Below are 18,078 nucleotides of genomic sequence, written 5' to 3'. Positions count from 1 at the left end.
ACAGAGCAGCGAGGTCTTTGCTTACCTCGTCCTTAGTGACTTCTTTACTCTCCACTTCTTTCTTCAACGTCTTCAGAAGATAGTCCACTCTGCCCTGCAACTGCTTCCCTTGGGGTTTCTTATCTGGGTCATCGGGGATAATCTGGAATACAGATTTTAATACAATTTGTTACCAGAAGAATAAAATGCACCCACACCGCTTTACTGAGTTCCACAGCTATCTGAGAAATATTTGATTCTGACATTCTGATGGTTACCTTGTCTGCAAGTTTGAGATCCGGATCGGTCTTCATCAGATCCCAGTTGCCGTAGCCATGCTCATAGACCCCCAGCAACAGTTGAGTGTCATCCTGCAGATCCCAGTCCACGTCAAAGTGTGGCACCTTCACTCTGCAAGTCAGTTGGAACCTATGGCAGGAAGAGGAGAGGTGGTCAAACCCTCTGCTACTGCTGCCCATCAGGATAATGCTCTGGTGTCTGCATCAGTTGTTACAACTTTAACCCTTTACAGTCGTGGGAATTGGCCTATATGGATAGGGATACATTGAAATGTTTCTAACAGGAAAAAATATGGAAATGCATAACCATGGTAGAAATTAAAAGGGAACAGTTAGGAGATTATGGTAAATTATTAGACTAGAGGTACAGACAACAGTTCACCTGACAATCCAAACACTACACTAGTTTTTTGTGGAATTTCCTGGTAAGAATTTCCTTAGAAATTTGGGGTAGTTGCAACATAAGACAAAAAAGGGTTTGAATGAGAGATCAAACTGGTGTCTCCAAGTTGCCACACACCTCTCCAAAGTGTGCACAGTTCCTAAGTAATTTCAATGCACTTTTATGACTCAAAGAAAAGTCTAAAAAAAATAATAATAATTGAGCTCTCCTAGCTGTGCCGTTGATGAACTAGAGTAAGCACACTTCTAATTGTTTTGAACACAGCCCTAACCCCCCCCCCCCATCACATAATTACTGTTTACGCAATTCAAAATCTATTACAAAATCGCAATCTGCAAATTCAAGTTCAAGTTGCATGTAGAGGCTCAAGTTCAGAACGGCTGTCAGTCAAAACCCATACAGAGCTGTGAAGCGGAGACCCTACGCTCTGTCGTCATGTATAGCATGTTACTGTACAGCCACTGTGTTTCGATTGACTCACTTATTAGTGTCCAAGGCTACCATTTTCAACCCTAATAGGAATATTTATTTTCTCTGCATATTCATCTGATAAAATGATTCACATGCCTCAGATATACCTGCAATGGTATCTTACTTGTTTCTCTCAGCAGGATTAGCTGGCACAACTTTGTGCAGTGGCTCAAACTCCTCCTCATGCTGAATGATGGACTTGGCATTGACCTGCACTCCTGAGATTTTTATGTTTATACCTCTGCGCTTCCCAGGACCTTTGGCTAAAGGAACAGGGTATACATGAGTAAAACAACACACTTGTTAGCCATAATTCCCCAAAAACAGAGTCATGCAGACAGTCAGAATGTCACACCTTCACTGGGGTTCTCTCTGAGGTGCTCTTCGTGCTCTTGGACAGCCGTCACACAGCTGTTGTGGATTAGCTCTCCCAGTCTCTTCAGGTCTGCCTGGGATTTTTCCACCAGCTCAGAGTCCCGGGCAATGCACTCCAGCCTTTCAAGCGGAGCTGCAAATTTCTTGTAAGCCTTGATGAACCTGATAAAGGAAAGAGTAAAACATTAACCTTAACTATTTAATGAAACTTTGAGAAACCATTTGGTTTAATGTATAAAGACACCTACATACTGTACCTGCGGATCTCTGCATCAGTAAAACCCTCCACGTTGTTCTTGCGGGCTCTGGGCCTGCCTCTCCTCTTTGGCTTCTTGTCATCACCGCTGTCGTCCGTCTCGCTCTCAGAGCCTGAGGAACGGTGCTTCAGCTTGGAGCCAATGTCACTGTCACTGTCGTTAGTCTGGGGCTGCAAGACACAAGACAACCTTCAGACACAACAAGCAAAACCTAATTCCTACAGAATGTAGTTGCCAAGTTCCCTTTTGTGTTATGGATACTTCTAAATGCTTAAATTATGCGCTTTTACAATAATAAGAAATAAAATCATGATCAGATCTAATCATCAATAATGATGATTTATTAAGGGAAGCTTCTTATGCGGTAGATTCACACACAGTGGAATCACCTACACAGGTAGTAAAAACCTCATTACTCATGACCACCCCATCATATCCCCCTGACTGAAATCAGTAGAGTACACAGCTCAGCAGCACACTAGGAAAGCCCCTTCACACACACACACACACACACACACACACACACACACACACACACACACACACACACACACACACACACACACACACACACACACACACACACACACACACACACACACACACACACACACACACACAGTGCTCCTGCTCTAGAGAGAAGACCTAACGTGAGATGTGTGTATATGTGTTCTCTCCTGCTTACCCTCTTGTTGGAGCTCCTGCTCCTGGGCAGCATGTAGATGTCCTCCATCTCCTTCTGTTTCTGCTCTTCCTCCAGCTTCCGCCTCTGGTCCTCAGGGATGATGTCGTCCCAGTCAGGTACCGTCCGCTCCACCAGGTCTGGAGCACTCTCCTCCATGTTGGAGAAGTTGGCCACCTGGAGGAACACAGAACACATGTACTGTCAGACTGGGAGTAGAGTGGCTAGTGTAGTAGCTAAAGATATTCCTGCAGATTTGGTTCAAATCAGGCTCAGAGTTGGATCAACTTCTAGGTACCTTGAACTGAGAGAGAAGCTCATCTGTGGCACTGGATCCGTGGTCGCTTTCTCTGGTTTCAGCCAACCGCAAGATCTCATCGATATCCATCTCCTGCGAGGGACAAAAGAGAACAGCACAAGGTAAATTACAAATAACACAGACATTTAGCAAATATGGAAGTATGAAAATCTGTCATTAACTCTTATGAATTACTGGTTTCAACACTTTTCAAAGCACATAATCAATAGAAATGTGTCTATGTACCGTAGGTTCAGTCTCCTCTCCTTCTGCCTCTTTGAACAGATCTTCAGCTCCAAACTTCAGGATGGCAGTCAACTCATCTTTGTTGAATGGGTTGGAACTGGGAAAAGAAGTTGACGTTGTTAACTTCACTAGGGTAGGGTGCAGCATTCGGAATTTTGGATGAAAAGCATGCCCAAAATAAACTGCCTGCTACTCAGGCCCAGAAGATATGATATGCATACACCTGGTAGATTTGGATAGAAAACACTAAACTTTCCAAAACTGTTAAAATAGTGTCAGAGTATAACAGGACTGATTTGGCATTCGAAAACCTGAGAAAAATCCATTTAGGATTTTCTTTTTTTGTGTGTAGTTTTCTATTCAATGCCATTACAGTATCCATTGACATAGGACTCAAATTGCAGTTCCTATGCCTTCCACTAGATGTCAACAGTCTTTAGAAATAGTTTCAGGCTTGTATTCTGAAAAAAATAGGGAGTAAGAGCAGTCGGAATGAGTGGACCTTGCCGTGTCACAGAGCTTTTCATGCGTGATACCGAGAGCGTGCCTTTCTGGTTTACCGTTTATATTGACGATGTTATGGTCCGGTTGAAATATTATCAATTATTTAGGCAAAAAAACAACCTGAGGCTGGAATATAAACATCGTTTGACATGTTTCTATGAACTTCACGGATACAATTAGGATTTTTTTTTCAGCGTTTGAACCTGTGATTTACTGAAGAAAACGCACAAAACTGAGGTTTTTGGATATAAGAAGACTATCGAACAAAAGGAACATTTATTGAGTAAATTAATGTCTTCTGAGTGCAACCATATGAAGATCATCAAAGGGAAGGGATTAATATTATCTCTATTTCTGACTTGTTTAACTCTTCTACTTCGCTGGTTACTGTTTGTAATGATTTGTCTGCTGGGCTATGTTCTCAAATAATTGTAAGGTATGCTTTCGCCATAAAGCATTTTAAAAATCTGACTCCGTGGTTGGATTCACAAGAAGTTCATCTTTAAAACTATGTAAAATATGTTTTGTTTTCAAATTTTTTATAATGAATATTTCTGTATTTGAATTTGGAGCTCTGCAATCTCACATGATGTTGGCCAGGTGGGACTCTAGCGTCCCACATACCCTAAAAGGTTAAGCATTCAGATTACTGGACAAAAAGCTCAAACAAAAAAGGAGGATTTTGGTCATAAAGAGAGACATTATCGAACAAAATGAACATGTATTGTCTAACATGGAGAGATGGGAGTGCCACCAGACACCAAAGGTAAGTGATTCATTTTAATGCAATTTCTGACTTTTGTGAGCCCTCTCCTTGGCTGGAAAATGGCTGTATGGGTTTCTGTGGCTAGGTGCTGACCTAACATAATCGCAGTGTGCTTTCGCCGTAAAGCCTTTTTGAAATCTCACACAGCGGTTGCATTAAGGAGAAGTTTCTTTATTCGTATGTTTAACACTGCGTTGTATCATTTATCAATGTTTATGATGAGTATTTCTGTAATTTGATGTGGCTCTCTGCACTTTCACCGGATGTTTGTTTGAGACAATGCATTTCTGAACATAATGCGCAAATGTAAACTGCGATTTTTGGATATAAATATGAACTTTATCGAACAAAACATGTATTGTGTAACATGAAGTCCTATGACTGCCATCTGATGAAGATCAAAGGTTAGTGATTAATTTAATCGCCATTTCTGACTTTTGTGAGCCCTCTCCTTGGCCAGAAAATGGTTCTCTGTGACTAGGTGCTGACCAAACAATGCATGGTGTGCTTTCTCAGTAAAGTCTTTTTGAAATCGGTTACGGTGGTTGGATTTCTAAGAAGTTTCTTTAAAATGGCGTATAATACTTGTATGTTTGAGGAATTTTAATTATGGGATTTCTGTTGTTTTGAATTTGGCGCCCTGCAATTTCACCGGCTGTTGTAGAGGTGGGACGCTAGCGTCCTATACTTGTACCAGAGAGGTTAAGAATATGAGGAATCTCATGTTTTCAGAAGTTACTCGTCAAACATAAAGCTATATCCAGACTAACAGATTCCATGTTAAAGTGTCCTTACTTAGAATTTCCAGAGTTGTTATCCAGTACAGTTCGACCAGTGGTGTCCATTCTCTGAATGACAAGATGGTCCAAAACCATCTTCTTCTTGGCTCGCTCAATAATGTCTTCCTCCACAGATCCCTTTGTGACCAAGCGATAGATATTTACCTGTTCAGTGAGACAAGGAGATATTTCAATCAAATGTTAATTGGTCACATTCACATATATAGCAGATGTTATTGCAGGCGTAGCGATATGCTTGTGTCTTACTTGGAAAGTTGGCAAAGACCTACATTTCCATGACGACTCTGCTCAAGTTAGCAGAATCAAGTCAGCTTGTGCTTAGCCAAGCCTGCCCTCCATACTAATTAATCACTATGGGTCTAGTTGTGGTTACCTGTTTCTTCTGGCCAATCCTGTGAGCCCTGGCCTGAGCCTGCAGGTCGTTCTGAGGATTCCAGTCAGAGTCAAAGATGACCACAGTGTCTGCAGATGCCAGGTTGATCCCCAGCCCTCCAGCCCTAGTGGACAGCAGGAAACAGAAGTCCTGGACAGAGAGGAGAAATTATATTTAAAAAATGAACCACCTTACATAGTGCATCACAGCCGACCTGATGAACATCGCAAAGGGATTAAATGCTTGAAGTTGAAAAACATGTCAAGCGTGATAATTGTTAGTGTGGCTTTAATTGTATGGGTAATTAGATATGTTGTTATCACTTCTTAAAGAAAAGTTTTTTTCTTAACAGAATATCATAACTTCGATGTGAAAAATCCTAACATTCAAAGAAAATGAGATTCTAGTATCAATATGGTAATCTTGACGATATATACATTTCCTTGCGCATAATCATTCACAGAGTAACTGAAACATAACAACTAAGCCCTGACGCTGATACAGAGCTGACAAACACTGAAATTATCAACCCCTCCAATCTGCAACAGCTAAAACATCACATAGTTCCGATTACATACCTCAGAGCCTTCAGCATTAAAGTGGTCAAGTGCCTGTTTTCGTATTTCTCCCTTTATGGAACCGTCCAGGCGCTAAGAAGAGAGGGAAGGAGAGACCTCAAACCTTGGAACCTTCCCGAAACTCCCTCCGCCCTAAGATGCCACTGAGCAGCGCTCAGCTATACATGCCATTATACGATCCATCAGGCAAGCAGCATATTGTCGGAGAGCAATACAGCAGTAAAGCTATGTCTACAGTGATTTACCCATGCTAAAGCCCAGCATGAAGACAGTGGGCACTCTGGCTTTGGGGACCAGCCAGTCCCCATTAAAAATAAGTTGAGGATAAAAATAACCATGTACACTATCAGTCTGCCAGTGCATGTATGCTGCAAAACTTACACATGAGCCGGTTAACACCAGAGTTGACACCAACACTGCTCCAATACCTCAACAGCTCCTCTACTGTTAACGGCTTCACTAAGTCAATATAATAAATATGGAATAACATTTTTATTTATTTAACCAGGTAGGCTAGTTGAGAACAAGTTCTCACTTGCAACTGCGACCTGGCCAAGATAAAGCATAGCAGTTTGACATATACAACAACACAGAGATACACATGGAATAAACAAAACATATAATGGAGATGTAAAATAACTAACAAGGAGATGTCATACTAAATACAAGAACAACAGGAGGAAGACTACTGAAGGTTTGGACCTGCCTTGCCATCCCCTGGGCTGTGTTATACCCTACCTGGAATGGGTAGCGCTTCAGGGCCAAGTACTCAGCCAGAATGTCCAACATCCGCACCATCTGGGAGAAGATGAGGACTCGGTTGCCCCTCTCCCGAAGTCTGGTCAGCAGCTTGTCTAGTAGCACCAGCTTCCCACTGCCCCTCACCAATGCCTGAGATTCACACAAGGTAAGAGGTCAAATCTGTTCTCCACCGCTAAACAAACCAATATATTAGTGTGGGTTGCATGGAACCATGCTATTTTAATCTAAGTACTTCTCAAAATACAAAACAGCAAAAACAGAGGAGATAATAAGTTCACAGTCATTTGCAAGGTAAAGACTAATTCACATAACACACCTTTTAATGCGTTGAGCTGAGCTCTTATTGCTGGTCCTACCTGCAGGTACTCCTGTTGAGTGTCACACTCCTCCTCGGGCTGCCTGATGAGGAAACCATGGTTAGTGCACTTCTTCAGCTCCATGACGATGTTGAGGAAACCAGATGAGCTGCCTCGGGTGCCTTTCTGCAAGGCTCTGAAGTTCCTGGTCAGAATCCACCTGGAACAATCACAAAACACATCACCAGTTAATTTCAATGATAAGGAGTAAGACCATTTAGATACTGCTCAAATCATCTGTCCAGACTGGCAAACATTGATAGAGAGAAAAGCTACATATGAGGGAACATACTTGTAGTACTGCTTCTGCACAGCGGACATGTCCACACGGAGGATCTGTTCTACCTTGGCAGGCAGGGATTTCTCCACATCCTTCTTGACACGCCTCAGGAGGAAGGGCTCAAGGACTTTGTGGAGGCTCTGGTAGCCATTGTCAGTCCCTTTACCATGGTCGCTTTCAAAATCTTCCCAATTCTCAAACCTTCAGGAGGGGGAAAAGTACAATTGGATTGGGATAAAATTACAGTAAATTAATATAAATGTATAGGCTGTTCTTCTCAAAGTCAGAATTTGCCAAAGTTTATCTGATGTATTTAATAATAAAATAAGTACATACTTGTCAGGCATGAGGAAGTGCAGAAGGGACCACAGCTCTTTGAGAGAGTTCTGCAGTGGTGTCCCTGTGATTAGAAGTCTGTGGTTGGACCGGAACTCGATCAGGGTTTTGTACAACAGGGAGTCATCATTCTTCAGCCTGTGAGCTTCGTCCACACCCAGGAAGGCCCAGTTTATGTTCCCCAACACTGCCTATGGACAGATCACACCAATAGAGTCAGCGGAGAGTTGCATTCAATCAAAGAATTCACTTTTTATTTCCATAAAAATAAAAATGTGTACTATTTTGGCAAGTACAAATCCAAGCTCATTTCTAAACATCTGTATGAAAACACTTCCAAGCAATACTGATGCCTTACCTTGTCTTTCAGTAGAATTTCATACGTGGTTATAAGTGCATTGAACTTTATTCTCTTTGTCTGATGGCATACCCACTCATAATCACGGATCTGTCCAACACAAAAGCAAAGCATTGGGGAACATTTACTTTTGGTTGGGCACAAGATCAAAACGCTTCTTTAGAGTTCTGTAAAGAGCAGATTTCCATACCGATTTCCTGCTCATCACATCTCCCAGGTAGACCACCACGTTCATGTCGGGGGCCCAGGTGTCAAACTCTCTCTGCCAGGAGGTGAGGGTGGACAAGGGCACCACCACCAGAGAGGGCCCATACAGCTGGTGCTGGTGGAACAGGTAGGAAAGGAATGAGATGGTTTGGATGGTTTTCCCCAGACCCATCTCATCAGCCAGGATCACACTATTGCACCTGAAAAACACCGACCATGGAGTCTTAGTGTACATTTGTTTTTACAAAAATGACATTCAAACTATCTAAATGGCAGGTAATTGACAATACACCTCAGTAAAGCATCAGTATAACCACTGAATGTGATGTTCCAAACCATAATAATCTGTTTCTCAATACAGCCTTCCTCGTGACTTGACGTGTACCTGCACCAGGAGTGAGCCAGCCAGTTCAGTCCATCTAGTTGGTAATCTCTCAGCAGCAGGTTCTCATCCCCAATGTACAATGGCTGGTTCTTCAGTGCAACAAATCTGGGCCTCTGTTTCAGCACCTGAAATTAGAGTAAGGAAATCACTGCACTGTTCTAAAATGACTATAGCTGTAGCGCTTGTATTCTAGCTGATAGTCAACATTAAATAAAACATTTGTGATAGGATATCATGTGCAATCCATCTAGTTAGGACACTTTCCTCACTCACTTTGCAGTCTTTGGAGGGGACTGTTTTGCTGGAGTTCCTGTTGGTGAAGCTGTCTATACAGTGCTGGAACTTCTTCCCCAGCAGAGCTCCATCCTCCCAGCTGCACTCTGAATAGGGCAGGCCCATCCACTTACACAGGTACTCCGGCTCATTGGACGACGACGCATTCTTGTGGCTGTGAGCTGATACACAGTGAAAACAACATCTTTAATTGAAGTGCTTTTCAGAATCAAAATGTGCTGTGTATGATAATGATGAAGATATGATCATGATAATGTTGAGGATATGAGGAACTTACAAGGGAAATCAGACGGTCCCTGTGTCTTCCCTATTTTAGTCGCTGAAAATAAATATTTTTGATAAGCAAGAGGTTAAGTCTTGTAATAATCACACTTAGTCAAAAAAAACTAATTTAATTGTTGAACCATTTCTGCAAGTCAATGAAGACTAATTTCAAAAGGAGTTTAGTTTTTAAAAGTTTTTTTTACCAATGACTCTTTCCAAAATTTGGAACTGCTTATTTAAGTCAGTGGTTAGCTCTTGTTGGCAGTTGTAGTATTCTGAATCCTCGGGGGATGCTTTGTTCAACCTTTGGAAGACAATCAGTGTCAGTAAGTAACAGAACTCATCAACAGTGAAAGGTAAAACGTCAGTGGTGTGTAGCTATGTGTACAAAACAAACCCTCACCAAGCATTGAGCTCATTGTTTTTCTTCTTGAAGTTCTCTAGTTTCTTCAGTCCCTTGACCTTCTGTTGAGTGAGGGAGTCGATGCTCTCCCAGGTGTTGTGGATATAGGACCAGCCTTTCCACTTGATCAGGTAATGGGTCTCTCCTTCATCCTTCTCAGAGTCAAAGTCTGCTCCGGGGTCCCCGTTTTCCTCCACAGCATACTGGGTAGTGGAAGCCCCACAGGCTAAAATAGATACATACACGCACAACATTCTGACATAAATATTTTCAATATCTGATTTTTATACACAGTTTAAATTCCCAACCAGACAGCAGCCTCTAGTAAACATGTCTCGTCTATCAGGGTAATATCATCACCTCTTCTGTGAGCCACAAGATTTTTTGCCTTCTCTTTCAACACCTGCTGGCAATGTCTAACTAGATGGGTTAACACAATACAGGTGAGATACCGACAATAAGATACCAAGTGAGGATGCATCACCTCCTTTTTTCCCTGTTCTGGTGTCCATGATCTTCTCAATGGTCTCGCTGTCATCTTCCGGCTCCACCTCAGCTCCCTCCATCTCTATCAGGTCGTCAGAATCTGTCTCAAAGTCATTCAGGTCCTCCTTGTAACTGGAACAAACCAACACAACAATGCATGTAATGCAAAGTAATGTGACAGAAGCAATGTGGAACAGCAACACTTTCCTTCATATTGAGATTGAACTAGTGAAACAATGACATACCTGACTTTGGCCGCCACCCTTCGCCGGGTTTGTCTCTTTGGGGTATCTTCATCATCGTCATCATCATCATCATCATCTTCCTCCACAGATGACTCTTGTTTCCTGGTTTTCCTTCCCTTTGGAGGCTGCTGTTTTTTGACTGTAGATGATTGGGTCTGTGGTCTAAAATATTGAGTCAAATACACACATGAATCCCACTTCTAACCACTCTGCAAGACACCCTACTTACTAGTTTTTCCACTAGCAGCTCTAGCTGACTATAATCCCTTCCTAACAACCTTACTCACACCAATGGCCTTGAGACAGCTTCTAAACCTCCGACCACAGCAATATGAATAATATTGGTGATAAGGTTACAGGTGAACGTCTTCATTAAATGCCTTTAGAGCACTAAGTGCTCAATTGGGGGAAATCATAAAGTCAACCCACAAAAGTGACACTGCAAAAACACTAATAAGACATCGCCCGATTTTTGGGGCATGTAGCTGGTATGTTAGCGAGCTTTCATCAGAACATAATTTTGGTTGACTTTGGGATTTTCGCCAAGTATTTTTTTGTCATTCTTCTGAGCCTAAATTCAAATATTCACAGCAATATAGAATAGTAGAATGCATATCATAGTTGATACAACATTAAATGCTCAGTAATAAAGACATAGAAAGGTTCACAATTATCAGATTTGAATTTACAGATTTCATATTTTGTTAGTGACTGAAGGCTAAAAAGAAGCCCAGTCATACAGTACTTTGAAAGCCAACAAAACACTAATATAGCTAGTTTCTGATTTCACACAATGGAAATGAAAGTGTACAGATTAGTTGTCTGAAGACCAGACTTCACTACATCCTTACCTTCTAGCAGGAAGTCGTCTGGATCTAACTTTCTCTTCCTGCTCACTGTCTGCACTGCTGGCATCCTCCTCCTGCTCCGAGTCATCACTCTTCCAGGTATTTCTTACAACACAGAAATACCACAGGTTCACCATTTGGGCTTATTATGGGTCTACACCTGGCTTAGGGTGATCTGGTTAGCCAGGTTTGATGAGATATCTAAACAAACTAAAGTTCCGAAGACCACCCCAGTCTGGCTGGAACTCCTAATGACCCATGTTAGACGAGCACAAACGCATGAAATAGAAAGGACACAATACTGACAGCACAGAAAATAATTTGGCAACATAATGACAAATACAAACACCACTGAATTGAATGATACAACTATATAAATGGCATGCAATTACATCCAAATAGTCATGGGATACTAATTAGGTGTGACAAATTTTCGACTGGTCGATTGTTTGGTCAACAGGCTGTTGATCAACAAAAAAATGTTTTGCCGAGCAGTAGAAAATATACACACACACTATTATTTTATGGCACACGAGACACCCGTCGTAATCGCGCCCATCTCAGTGAACTAATCCATTGCGGAGGCTGCGGGGGTGCGGACGCCTCTGAAGGGTCGGGAATTTGTTATGTCCCCCCCACTTCGAAAACCAGTGGCGCCCCTGCCTTTAGATAACCACTCAGCGTGAAAAGGGGAAAAATGTCATGCTCTGATCCAGTGTAAACTTCAGAAAATAGGCATGCCTACCTGATTACTTCTTATCCCTTTTACAAATAGCCTATAGCTGTGTCTGTCCCGAGCTCACTGGCTGTTGCAAGGAGATTCAGGCTGGACCCAAGTTATTAGTTGTTTCAAGTTTGTTGCAGACAGGCCATGCATAGCCACTGTGATTTATAGGATAATAATTTTTTAAAATCTGGATATTTTCTACCTGCAGGCTGCAATGATTTATTTTTTGTTGGCTTTATTGGCTGGTTTTACATAGTTGGCAATAGAAGTTACTTTTTAGGTTCATATTATTTTCATTACTTGATAGAATTTGATCTATATGGATAGAATCTTTGGATACGAAGATGTTATTATAAGTTAAATGTAACTGCTCCAGGACAATTTGCATATGAAAACCATAACTGGCACACAGATCAGTAGAAATGGTAAGATAAATTGGCATTCCACATGAGAAGGTTTACAGACTCCTCGTGTAGCTTATTACCGGCAATTTCAGGAGCGTAACGGCAGAATCTGCAAAAGCCAGTAGGAGTGGGAGGAGGATGGTCGGGAAAGCTTAAGTTTTTTGTTCTTCTGGTTCTTGATCTCTGTCTCCCACTTGAGTCATTTTTGTCTTATTTTATCAAACAATGAGCTTAAAGCATCAGACAAGCTCAATGCATATATAGTTGATTTTATTAAAAAACACATAGGGTGTGTCTATATTTGGAAAAATACATGTTTAAAAACTTAGACCAATCGATTGGTCGAAAGAACAGACAACTTTTGGTTGACCAAGATTTGTTTTAGTCGGGGACAGCTTGGGCTGTTGCGGTGACCGTATTACTGCCACACTGGCGGTCACAAGTCATGACCGTTTAGTCACTAATTAGGCTTCTCCAAGCTATGCTGCTGCTGCTGGTCATTGGTAGCCTACCAAACTTGCTACTAAACTTGGTACTAAGCACTCCATTGTCCCTCTAATCACTCTGACATCAATGCAAATGTATTAGAGAATCGAATAAAACACTTCATGAGAGCACATCTCATTTTGCACAACATTTCTAAAGGCTGTGTAATTGTGGGGGAAAACAGAGTGATGGCCGTTAATAAAAAGAGGATCCCATAAGCTTTCTATAGGCTAGGCCTACTAAATTAATTTATCAACTTCCTAATAGTTAGAACATTGCATTTATTTACTAAAGGATTATAGCCTACCTGGCTGGATTAAAAATAAAAGCATCCTCCATTCGCTATTTAAGTGCCTGTTTCGATACAGGTGCATGATAATGGTCCATTCTAAATCATAAAATGTCACATATATTACTTAGTATATGTAAAGACAGGATTGAATCAAGAATAGTCTGATGGGTAACAATATTAGCCAATCACTTGTGAATTATACATGATCACTTGTGAATGATGCCCAGCATAAGAAACAATGCCATTCTTTTGCGATTTGTTCTAATCATAGTCACCGATTTTATGTAGCCTAGCCCATAGGTCGAAATGTTTTGATAAGCTTTGTATCACAACTAAAGTGGCCACTTCTTAAAATTAAACACATTAATGCGCATTACAAGGGGTGTAGAGCCTAACTGGCAAAAAAGAAACATCCCCTTTTCAGGACCCTGTCTTTCAAAAGAGAATATGTAAAAATCCAAATAACTTCAGATCTTCATTGTGAAGGGTTTAAACACTGTTTCCCATGCTTATTCAATGAACCATAAACAATTAATGAACATGCACCTGTGGAATAGTCACTAAGACATTAACAGGCCATTAATGTCACAGTTATGAAAACGCAGGACACTAAAGAGGCCTTTCTACTGACTTTGAAAAACACCAAAAGAAAGATGCATAGGGTTCCTGCTCATCTGCATGAACATGCCTTATGCATGCTGCAAGGAGGCATGAGGACTGCAGATGAGGCCAGTGCAATACATTGCAATGTTCGTACTGTGAGACGCCTAAGACAGCACTACAGGGAGACAGGACGGACAGCTGATTGTCCTCACAGCGGCAGACCATGTTTAACACTTGCATAGGATTGGTACATCCGAACATCACACCTGAGGGACAGGTACAGGATGGCAACAACAACTGCCTGAATTACACCAGGAACGCACAATCCCTCCATCAGTGCTCAGACCGTCCGCAATAGGCTGAGAGAGGCTGGACTGAGGGCTTGTAGGCCTGTTGTAAGCGTTACACCGAAGCCTGCACGCTGGAGCGGGATCGATTTGGTGGTGGAGGGTCCTTCATGGTCTGGGGCAGTATTTCACAGCATCATCGGACTGAGCTTGTTGTCATCACAGGCAATCTCAACGCTGTGTGTTACAGGGAAGACACCCTCCTCCCTCATGTGGTACCCTTCCTGCAGGCTCATCCTTTCATGACCCTCCAGCATGACAATGCCTCCAGCCATACTGCTTGTTCTGTGCGTGATTTCATGAAAGACAGGAATGTCAGTGTTCTGCAATGGCCAACGAAGAGCCCGGATCTCAATCCCATTGAGCACGTCTAGGACCTGTTGGATCGGCGGGTGAGGGTTGGAGCCATTCCCCCCAGAAATGTCCAGGAACTTGCAGATGCCTTGATGGAAGGGTGAGGTAACATCTCACAGCAAGAACGGGAAAATCTGTTGCAGTCCATGAGGAGATGCACTGCAGTACTTAATGCAGCTGGTGGCCACACCAGATACAGACTAACTTTTGATTTTGACTAGGGACACATTAGTCCATTTGTTAGTCACATGTCTGTGGAACTTGTTCAGTTCATGTCTCAGTTGTTCAATCTTGTTTTGTTCATACAAATATTTACACATGTTGTTTGCTGAAATTAAATGCAGTTGACAGTGAGAGGACATTTATTTTTTTGCTGAGTTTATGAGCAGCGCGTGAGATTGAAGTTTGGGGAAGATAAATTTGCACCTTTATAATAAAAGCATTACATGCATAATTGCATTTGCGGTCACTTTTGATAATGGTGCTTTCCGCTAATGGAACAGTTGCGCTTATAGCTCAATACCATGTGTGCAATGCTGCGCTTATAATGTGAAGAAATAGCCTAATAGTTTATCAACATTTTGAGTTAAATCTTCTGATCTCTTGCGTCAGCCAGATCGCATAAAACATGTTTTTTGATGCTAGTGGTTGTATTAACTTGGGATCTATTGCATCCCACAACTGACCCAGATTGTTTGAGATATTTATTTCTCGCACAGAATAGGTCAACTTTTGTACTATGGGGGAATAGTAGATTGACATAGGCTAGTGCTTTTGCTGTTCCTTAGGCCTACTCATCTTGTTGGCCGACGAAAAGCAAATGTGAACAGTTCATCCAATATGTTCAATATGCACCTTGGAGTTGGATAAGGATATGTGCAGTTGTGTCCCCGATGTGTCTGTCTTAAATTGTAGCCTGTAAGAAAGACCCGATCACGTGACTGAAAAACGTGTGATTGAGAGACACTTCAGATTGTGCAGCATACTCTGGTAGAAGGGCAGAACGCAGCACTCCAGGCCACAAAATACAGATTTTTTTAGGGTGCATTACGGCCACAAAGGGGATGCCAGCATGAAGTTTTACGCATGATCAAGAGCTTGTCAAATTGTGAATGCGAGACTGCCAAATTATGTACAAGCTGAACAAAAAAAACAAAGCAGAGCTCAAGCCTTTCAAGTGACTTAAAAAAAAGTCAATCAAGTCTAGTCATGCAGCCTTACAATGTATTAAAAATCAAACATATAGCCCAATGTTAGTAGAACAACTAAGTTACATTAATAAATTAAGCATATATGAGTACCCATTTCTTTGTTAACCACTCAACACAGAATAGCCATGCTCACTCCCTCAAATCGTTTAGAAAATGTATATTTTATTCAGCTTTGTTCAATTGTATTCTTCATTCAATAAAATAATGCCACGGAATTATAAGCAAATCTTGTCTGCTAAATGAATTAGTGTAGCCCACAGCCATTTGGCATAGCTACATCAGGGCCTAACAAAGACAACTCAGAGTATGCTATTCTTTTCTTCTGAAATAAGACTACATTTTCTTCATATCATGCTTCTTTAGACCTGACTAAAATAAATAATGGATTTAATGTGAACGTTTAGGCTATTTTGCATGGATTTATTATACTTTTTAAGATGGAAGCCAGGATATGCTGTATGTGTTTATGTTAATTAATGGTCAATTACCATGAGACCGATAGTTATTTGCTTGACAATGACAAGCTGACAAAAATGATATCAAACAACAATGTGAGTCAAGACTAAAGCAGAGTCAAGACTAAAGCAGAGAGTCTAATTGGATGACAGCAAGTGTATTTTGGGATAGCCAGTACGGCAAACATATGCTATAGACAACTGCCCACTTCCAATTGCTTTGACGATTAGCCTACATCATGATTCAAATGATTTCTTGTGTTATTATAAATGGCATAACTTTGAGCAGCATTTGACACAATATAGTACATTTATCTCTTGACATGATAGATTTTAGTTGATAAGAATAATCAAAATACAGAAGAAACAGAAATGAAAAGAAATAAACATCAAATAATCTCAATACTCACTCTTTCCTTTTTTGTCGTGTTGCTTTTCTTTTAGGACTTTCACCTTCTGAGTCACTGCTACCCTGCAAATGTGTTGAAATTGATTACATCTCAATGAGATATTAGGCTTTGCCGTTAGGGGTTGCAGCTACAGTGAATGAGACACCAATAAATCCACATCATATACACTAGATGGTGCAACTTCTGCATGTGCAAACCCCTTTGAGGAAAAAATACATTTTTAGTGGGGTCGGACTTTTAGTACATGGACATTTTCAGTATATTTCATGTTGCACTTCTTACCCCGGCTCCAATATTGAGACGAGCAGGTTCTTGCCTGCTGCGATTTGATCGCCTGACCCCATAGACATCTGGATGCTCTTCCCACATCTGGAATCAAAAACCAAATTGGATCATTGCATCTTTGCCTCCACTTGACATTTTCAGTCTCCATCTGAATTGAGGCATTACTCTCTTTCTAAATATGCAGTGTGTCCATGCATCAACGCTGTTGTGTAATATATTTGTTTCAAAAACGTCAAGGGCCTTTCAGCCCTACATAATACAACCAGTTTGGAGTACAGGCCCTGCTTTGTTTACCTTCTTTACATCTGCCAGATAGTCTCTCTTTTTAACTGGTGGTTTGTCGTTGACCTCCGCTGAGGCTTGCTGGGATTCACTCTGAGACCCAGACTGGCTCCCAGATTCAGAGGAACTGTTGGACTCTCCAGAGTGGTGCGATCTTCTCCTCTCCCTGCCCTGTTCACTCTCCGACTGACTCCCAGACTCCGACCCAGAGTGGTTTGATTCTTCAGAGGCCGAATTGCTATAGTATAAAAAAAATATAGAGTTTGTGTAAATAAAACATTCCTGCACTACTTATACTAAAAAAAAAAATATGTAAAAAATTATATTCAATTCTCTGGCAGCAGCCCAGATGGACATTCCAGCTGTGTAATGATCGTGCTTATTAATCATTTTATTGATATGCCACACCTGTCAGGTGGATGGATTACCAAGGAGAAATGTTCACTTAGATGTAAACAAATTTGTGCACAATTTGAGAAAAACAAGCTTTTTGTGTGTATGGAAAAATTGTGGGATTTTTTAATTTAATCTCATGAAACATTGGACCAACACTTGTTGCACTAATATTTTTGTTCAGTATAGTATCAAACTTTTATAGTGGTGGATTTTAATTTGGGAAGCTATACAATAATTTCCGTGTCAATAAAAAGCCAATTTTATGAACAGTTTCTCTGTCCTCCAACCTATTGTTAAACACTGATTTGGCTCAACAAATTAGGATCACTTTATTAATCCAATTGTACACAAGGTCTAATGGAAATGTGACTCTCGCTTCATCCCAACCCCTATGAAAGACACACATACAGGTTGACGAGATCAGAGCAGGGGGCTGCCACACTGGGTACCCATGGAGCAGTTGTGGTGGGTTAAGTGCCTTGCTCAAGGGCACAGCAGCAGGCAATGGAATCTAGGTTTAGTATGTAGGACATGTTAACCTAGAACAGGGGTATTCAACTATTACCCTACA

At 41.3% G+C, this 18,078-nt stretch overlaps 1 protein-coding gene across 4 annotated transcripts in view; it reads right to left on the bottom strand.

Annotated features, from left to right (window-relative positions):
• LOC124036616 (chromodomain-helicase-DNA-binding protein 2-like) overlaps positions 1-18,078 on the bottom strand; it is a 38,677-nt gene that overhangs the window by 6,166 nt on the left and 14,433 nt on the right. For 2 of the 4 annotated variants that reach the window (XM_046351434.1, XM_046351427.1), the window contains 28 exons: positions 17,124-17,349; positions 16,827-16,913; positions 16,545-16,606; positions 11,259-11,360; positions 10,408-10,569; positions 10,161-10,294; positions 9,677-9,902; positions 9,477-9,577; positions 9,287-9,328; positions 8,989-9,170; positions 8,716-8,840; positions 8,314-8,530; positions 8,124-8,213; positions 7,766-7,956; positions 7,442-7,630; positions 7,150-7,309; positions 6,770-6,922; positions 6,032-6,103; positions 5,454-5,603; positions 5,076-5,224; positions 3,011-3,107; positions 2,765-2,857; positions 2,470-2,643; positions 1,776-1,954; positions 1,508-1,689; positions 1,277-1,415; positions 258-408; positions 26-142 (listed from right to left, as the gene is read on the bottom strand). In XM_046351434.1, the coding sequence (XP_046207390.1) occupies positions 26-142; positions 258-408; positions 1,277-1,415; positions 1,508-1,689; positions 1,776-1,954; positions 2,470-2,643; positions 2,765-2,857; positions 3,011-3,107; positions 5,076-5,224; positions 5,454-5,603; positions 6,032-6,103; positions 6,770-6,922; positions 7,150-7,309; positions 7,442-7,630; positions 7,766-7,956; positions 8,124-8,213; positions 8,314-8,530; positions 8,716-8,840; positions 8,989-9,170; positions 9,287-9,328; positions 9,477-9,577; positions 9,677-9,902; positions 10,161-10,294; positions 10,408-10,569; positions 11,259-11,360; positions 16,545-16,606; positions 16,827-16,913; positions 17,124-17,349 (3,952 nt within the window). Of the gene's footprint in view, positions 1-25; positions 143-257; positions 409-1,276; positions 1,416-1,507; positions 1,690-1,775; positions 1,955-2,469; positions 2,644-2,764; positions 2,858-3,010; positions 3,108-5,075; positions 5,225-5,453; positions 5,604-6,031; positions 6,104-6,769; positions 6,923-7,149; positions 7,310-7,441; positions 7,631-7,765; positions 7,957-8,122; positions 8,214-8,313; positions 8,531-8,715; positions 8,841-8,988; positions 9,171-9,286; positions 9,329-9,476; positions 9,578-9,676; positions 9,903-10,160; positions 10,295-10,407; positions 10,570-11,258; positions 11,361-16,544; positions 16,607-16,826; positions 16,914-17,123; positions 17,350-18,078 lie in introns of those variants that run through there. The other 2 variants (XM_046351439.1, XM_046351448.1) reach the window with 2 other exon arrangements.

Source organism: Oncorhynchus gorbuscha, linkage group LG01, assembly GCF_021184085.1.
Source record: "Oncorhynchus gorbuscha isolate QuinsamMale2020 ecotype Even-year linkage group LG01, OgorEven_v1.0, whole genome shotgun sequence".
In the NCBI taxonomy this organism is placed as follows: domain Eukaryota; kingdom Metazoa; phylum Chordata; class Actinopteri; order Salmoniformes; family Salmonidae; genus Oncorhynchus; species Oncorhynchus gorbuscha.
The sequence above is the reverse complement of the archived record's forward strand: the minus strand, read 5'-3'. Positions and strand labels throughout refer to the sequence as shown.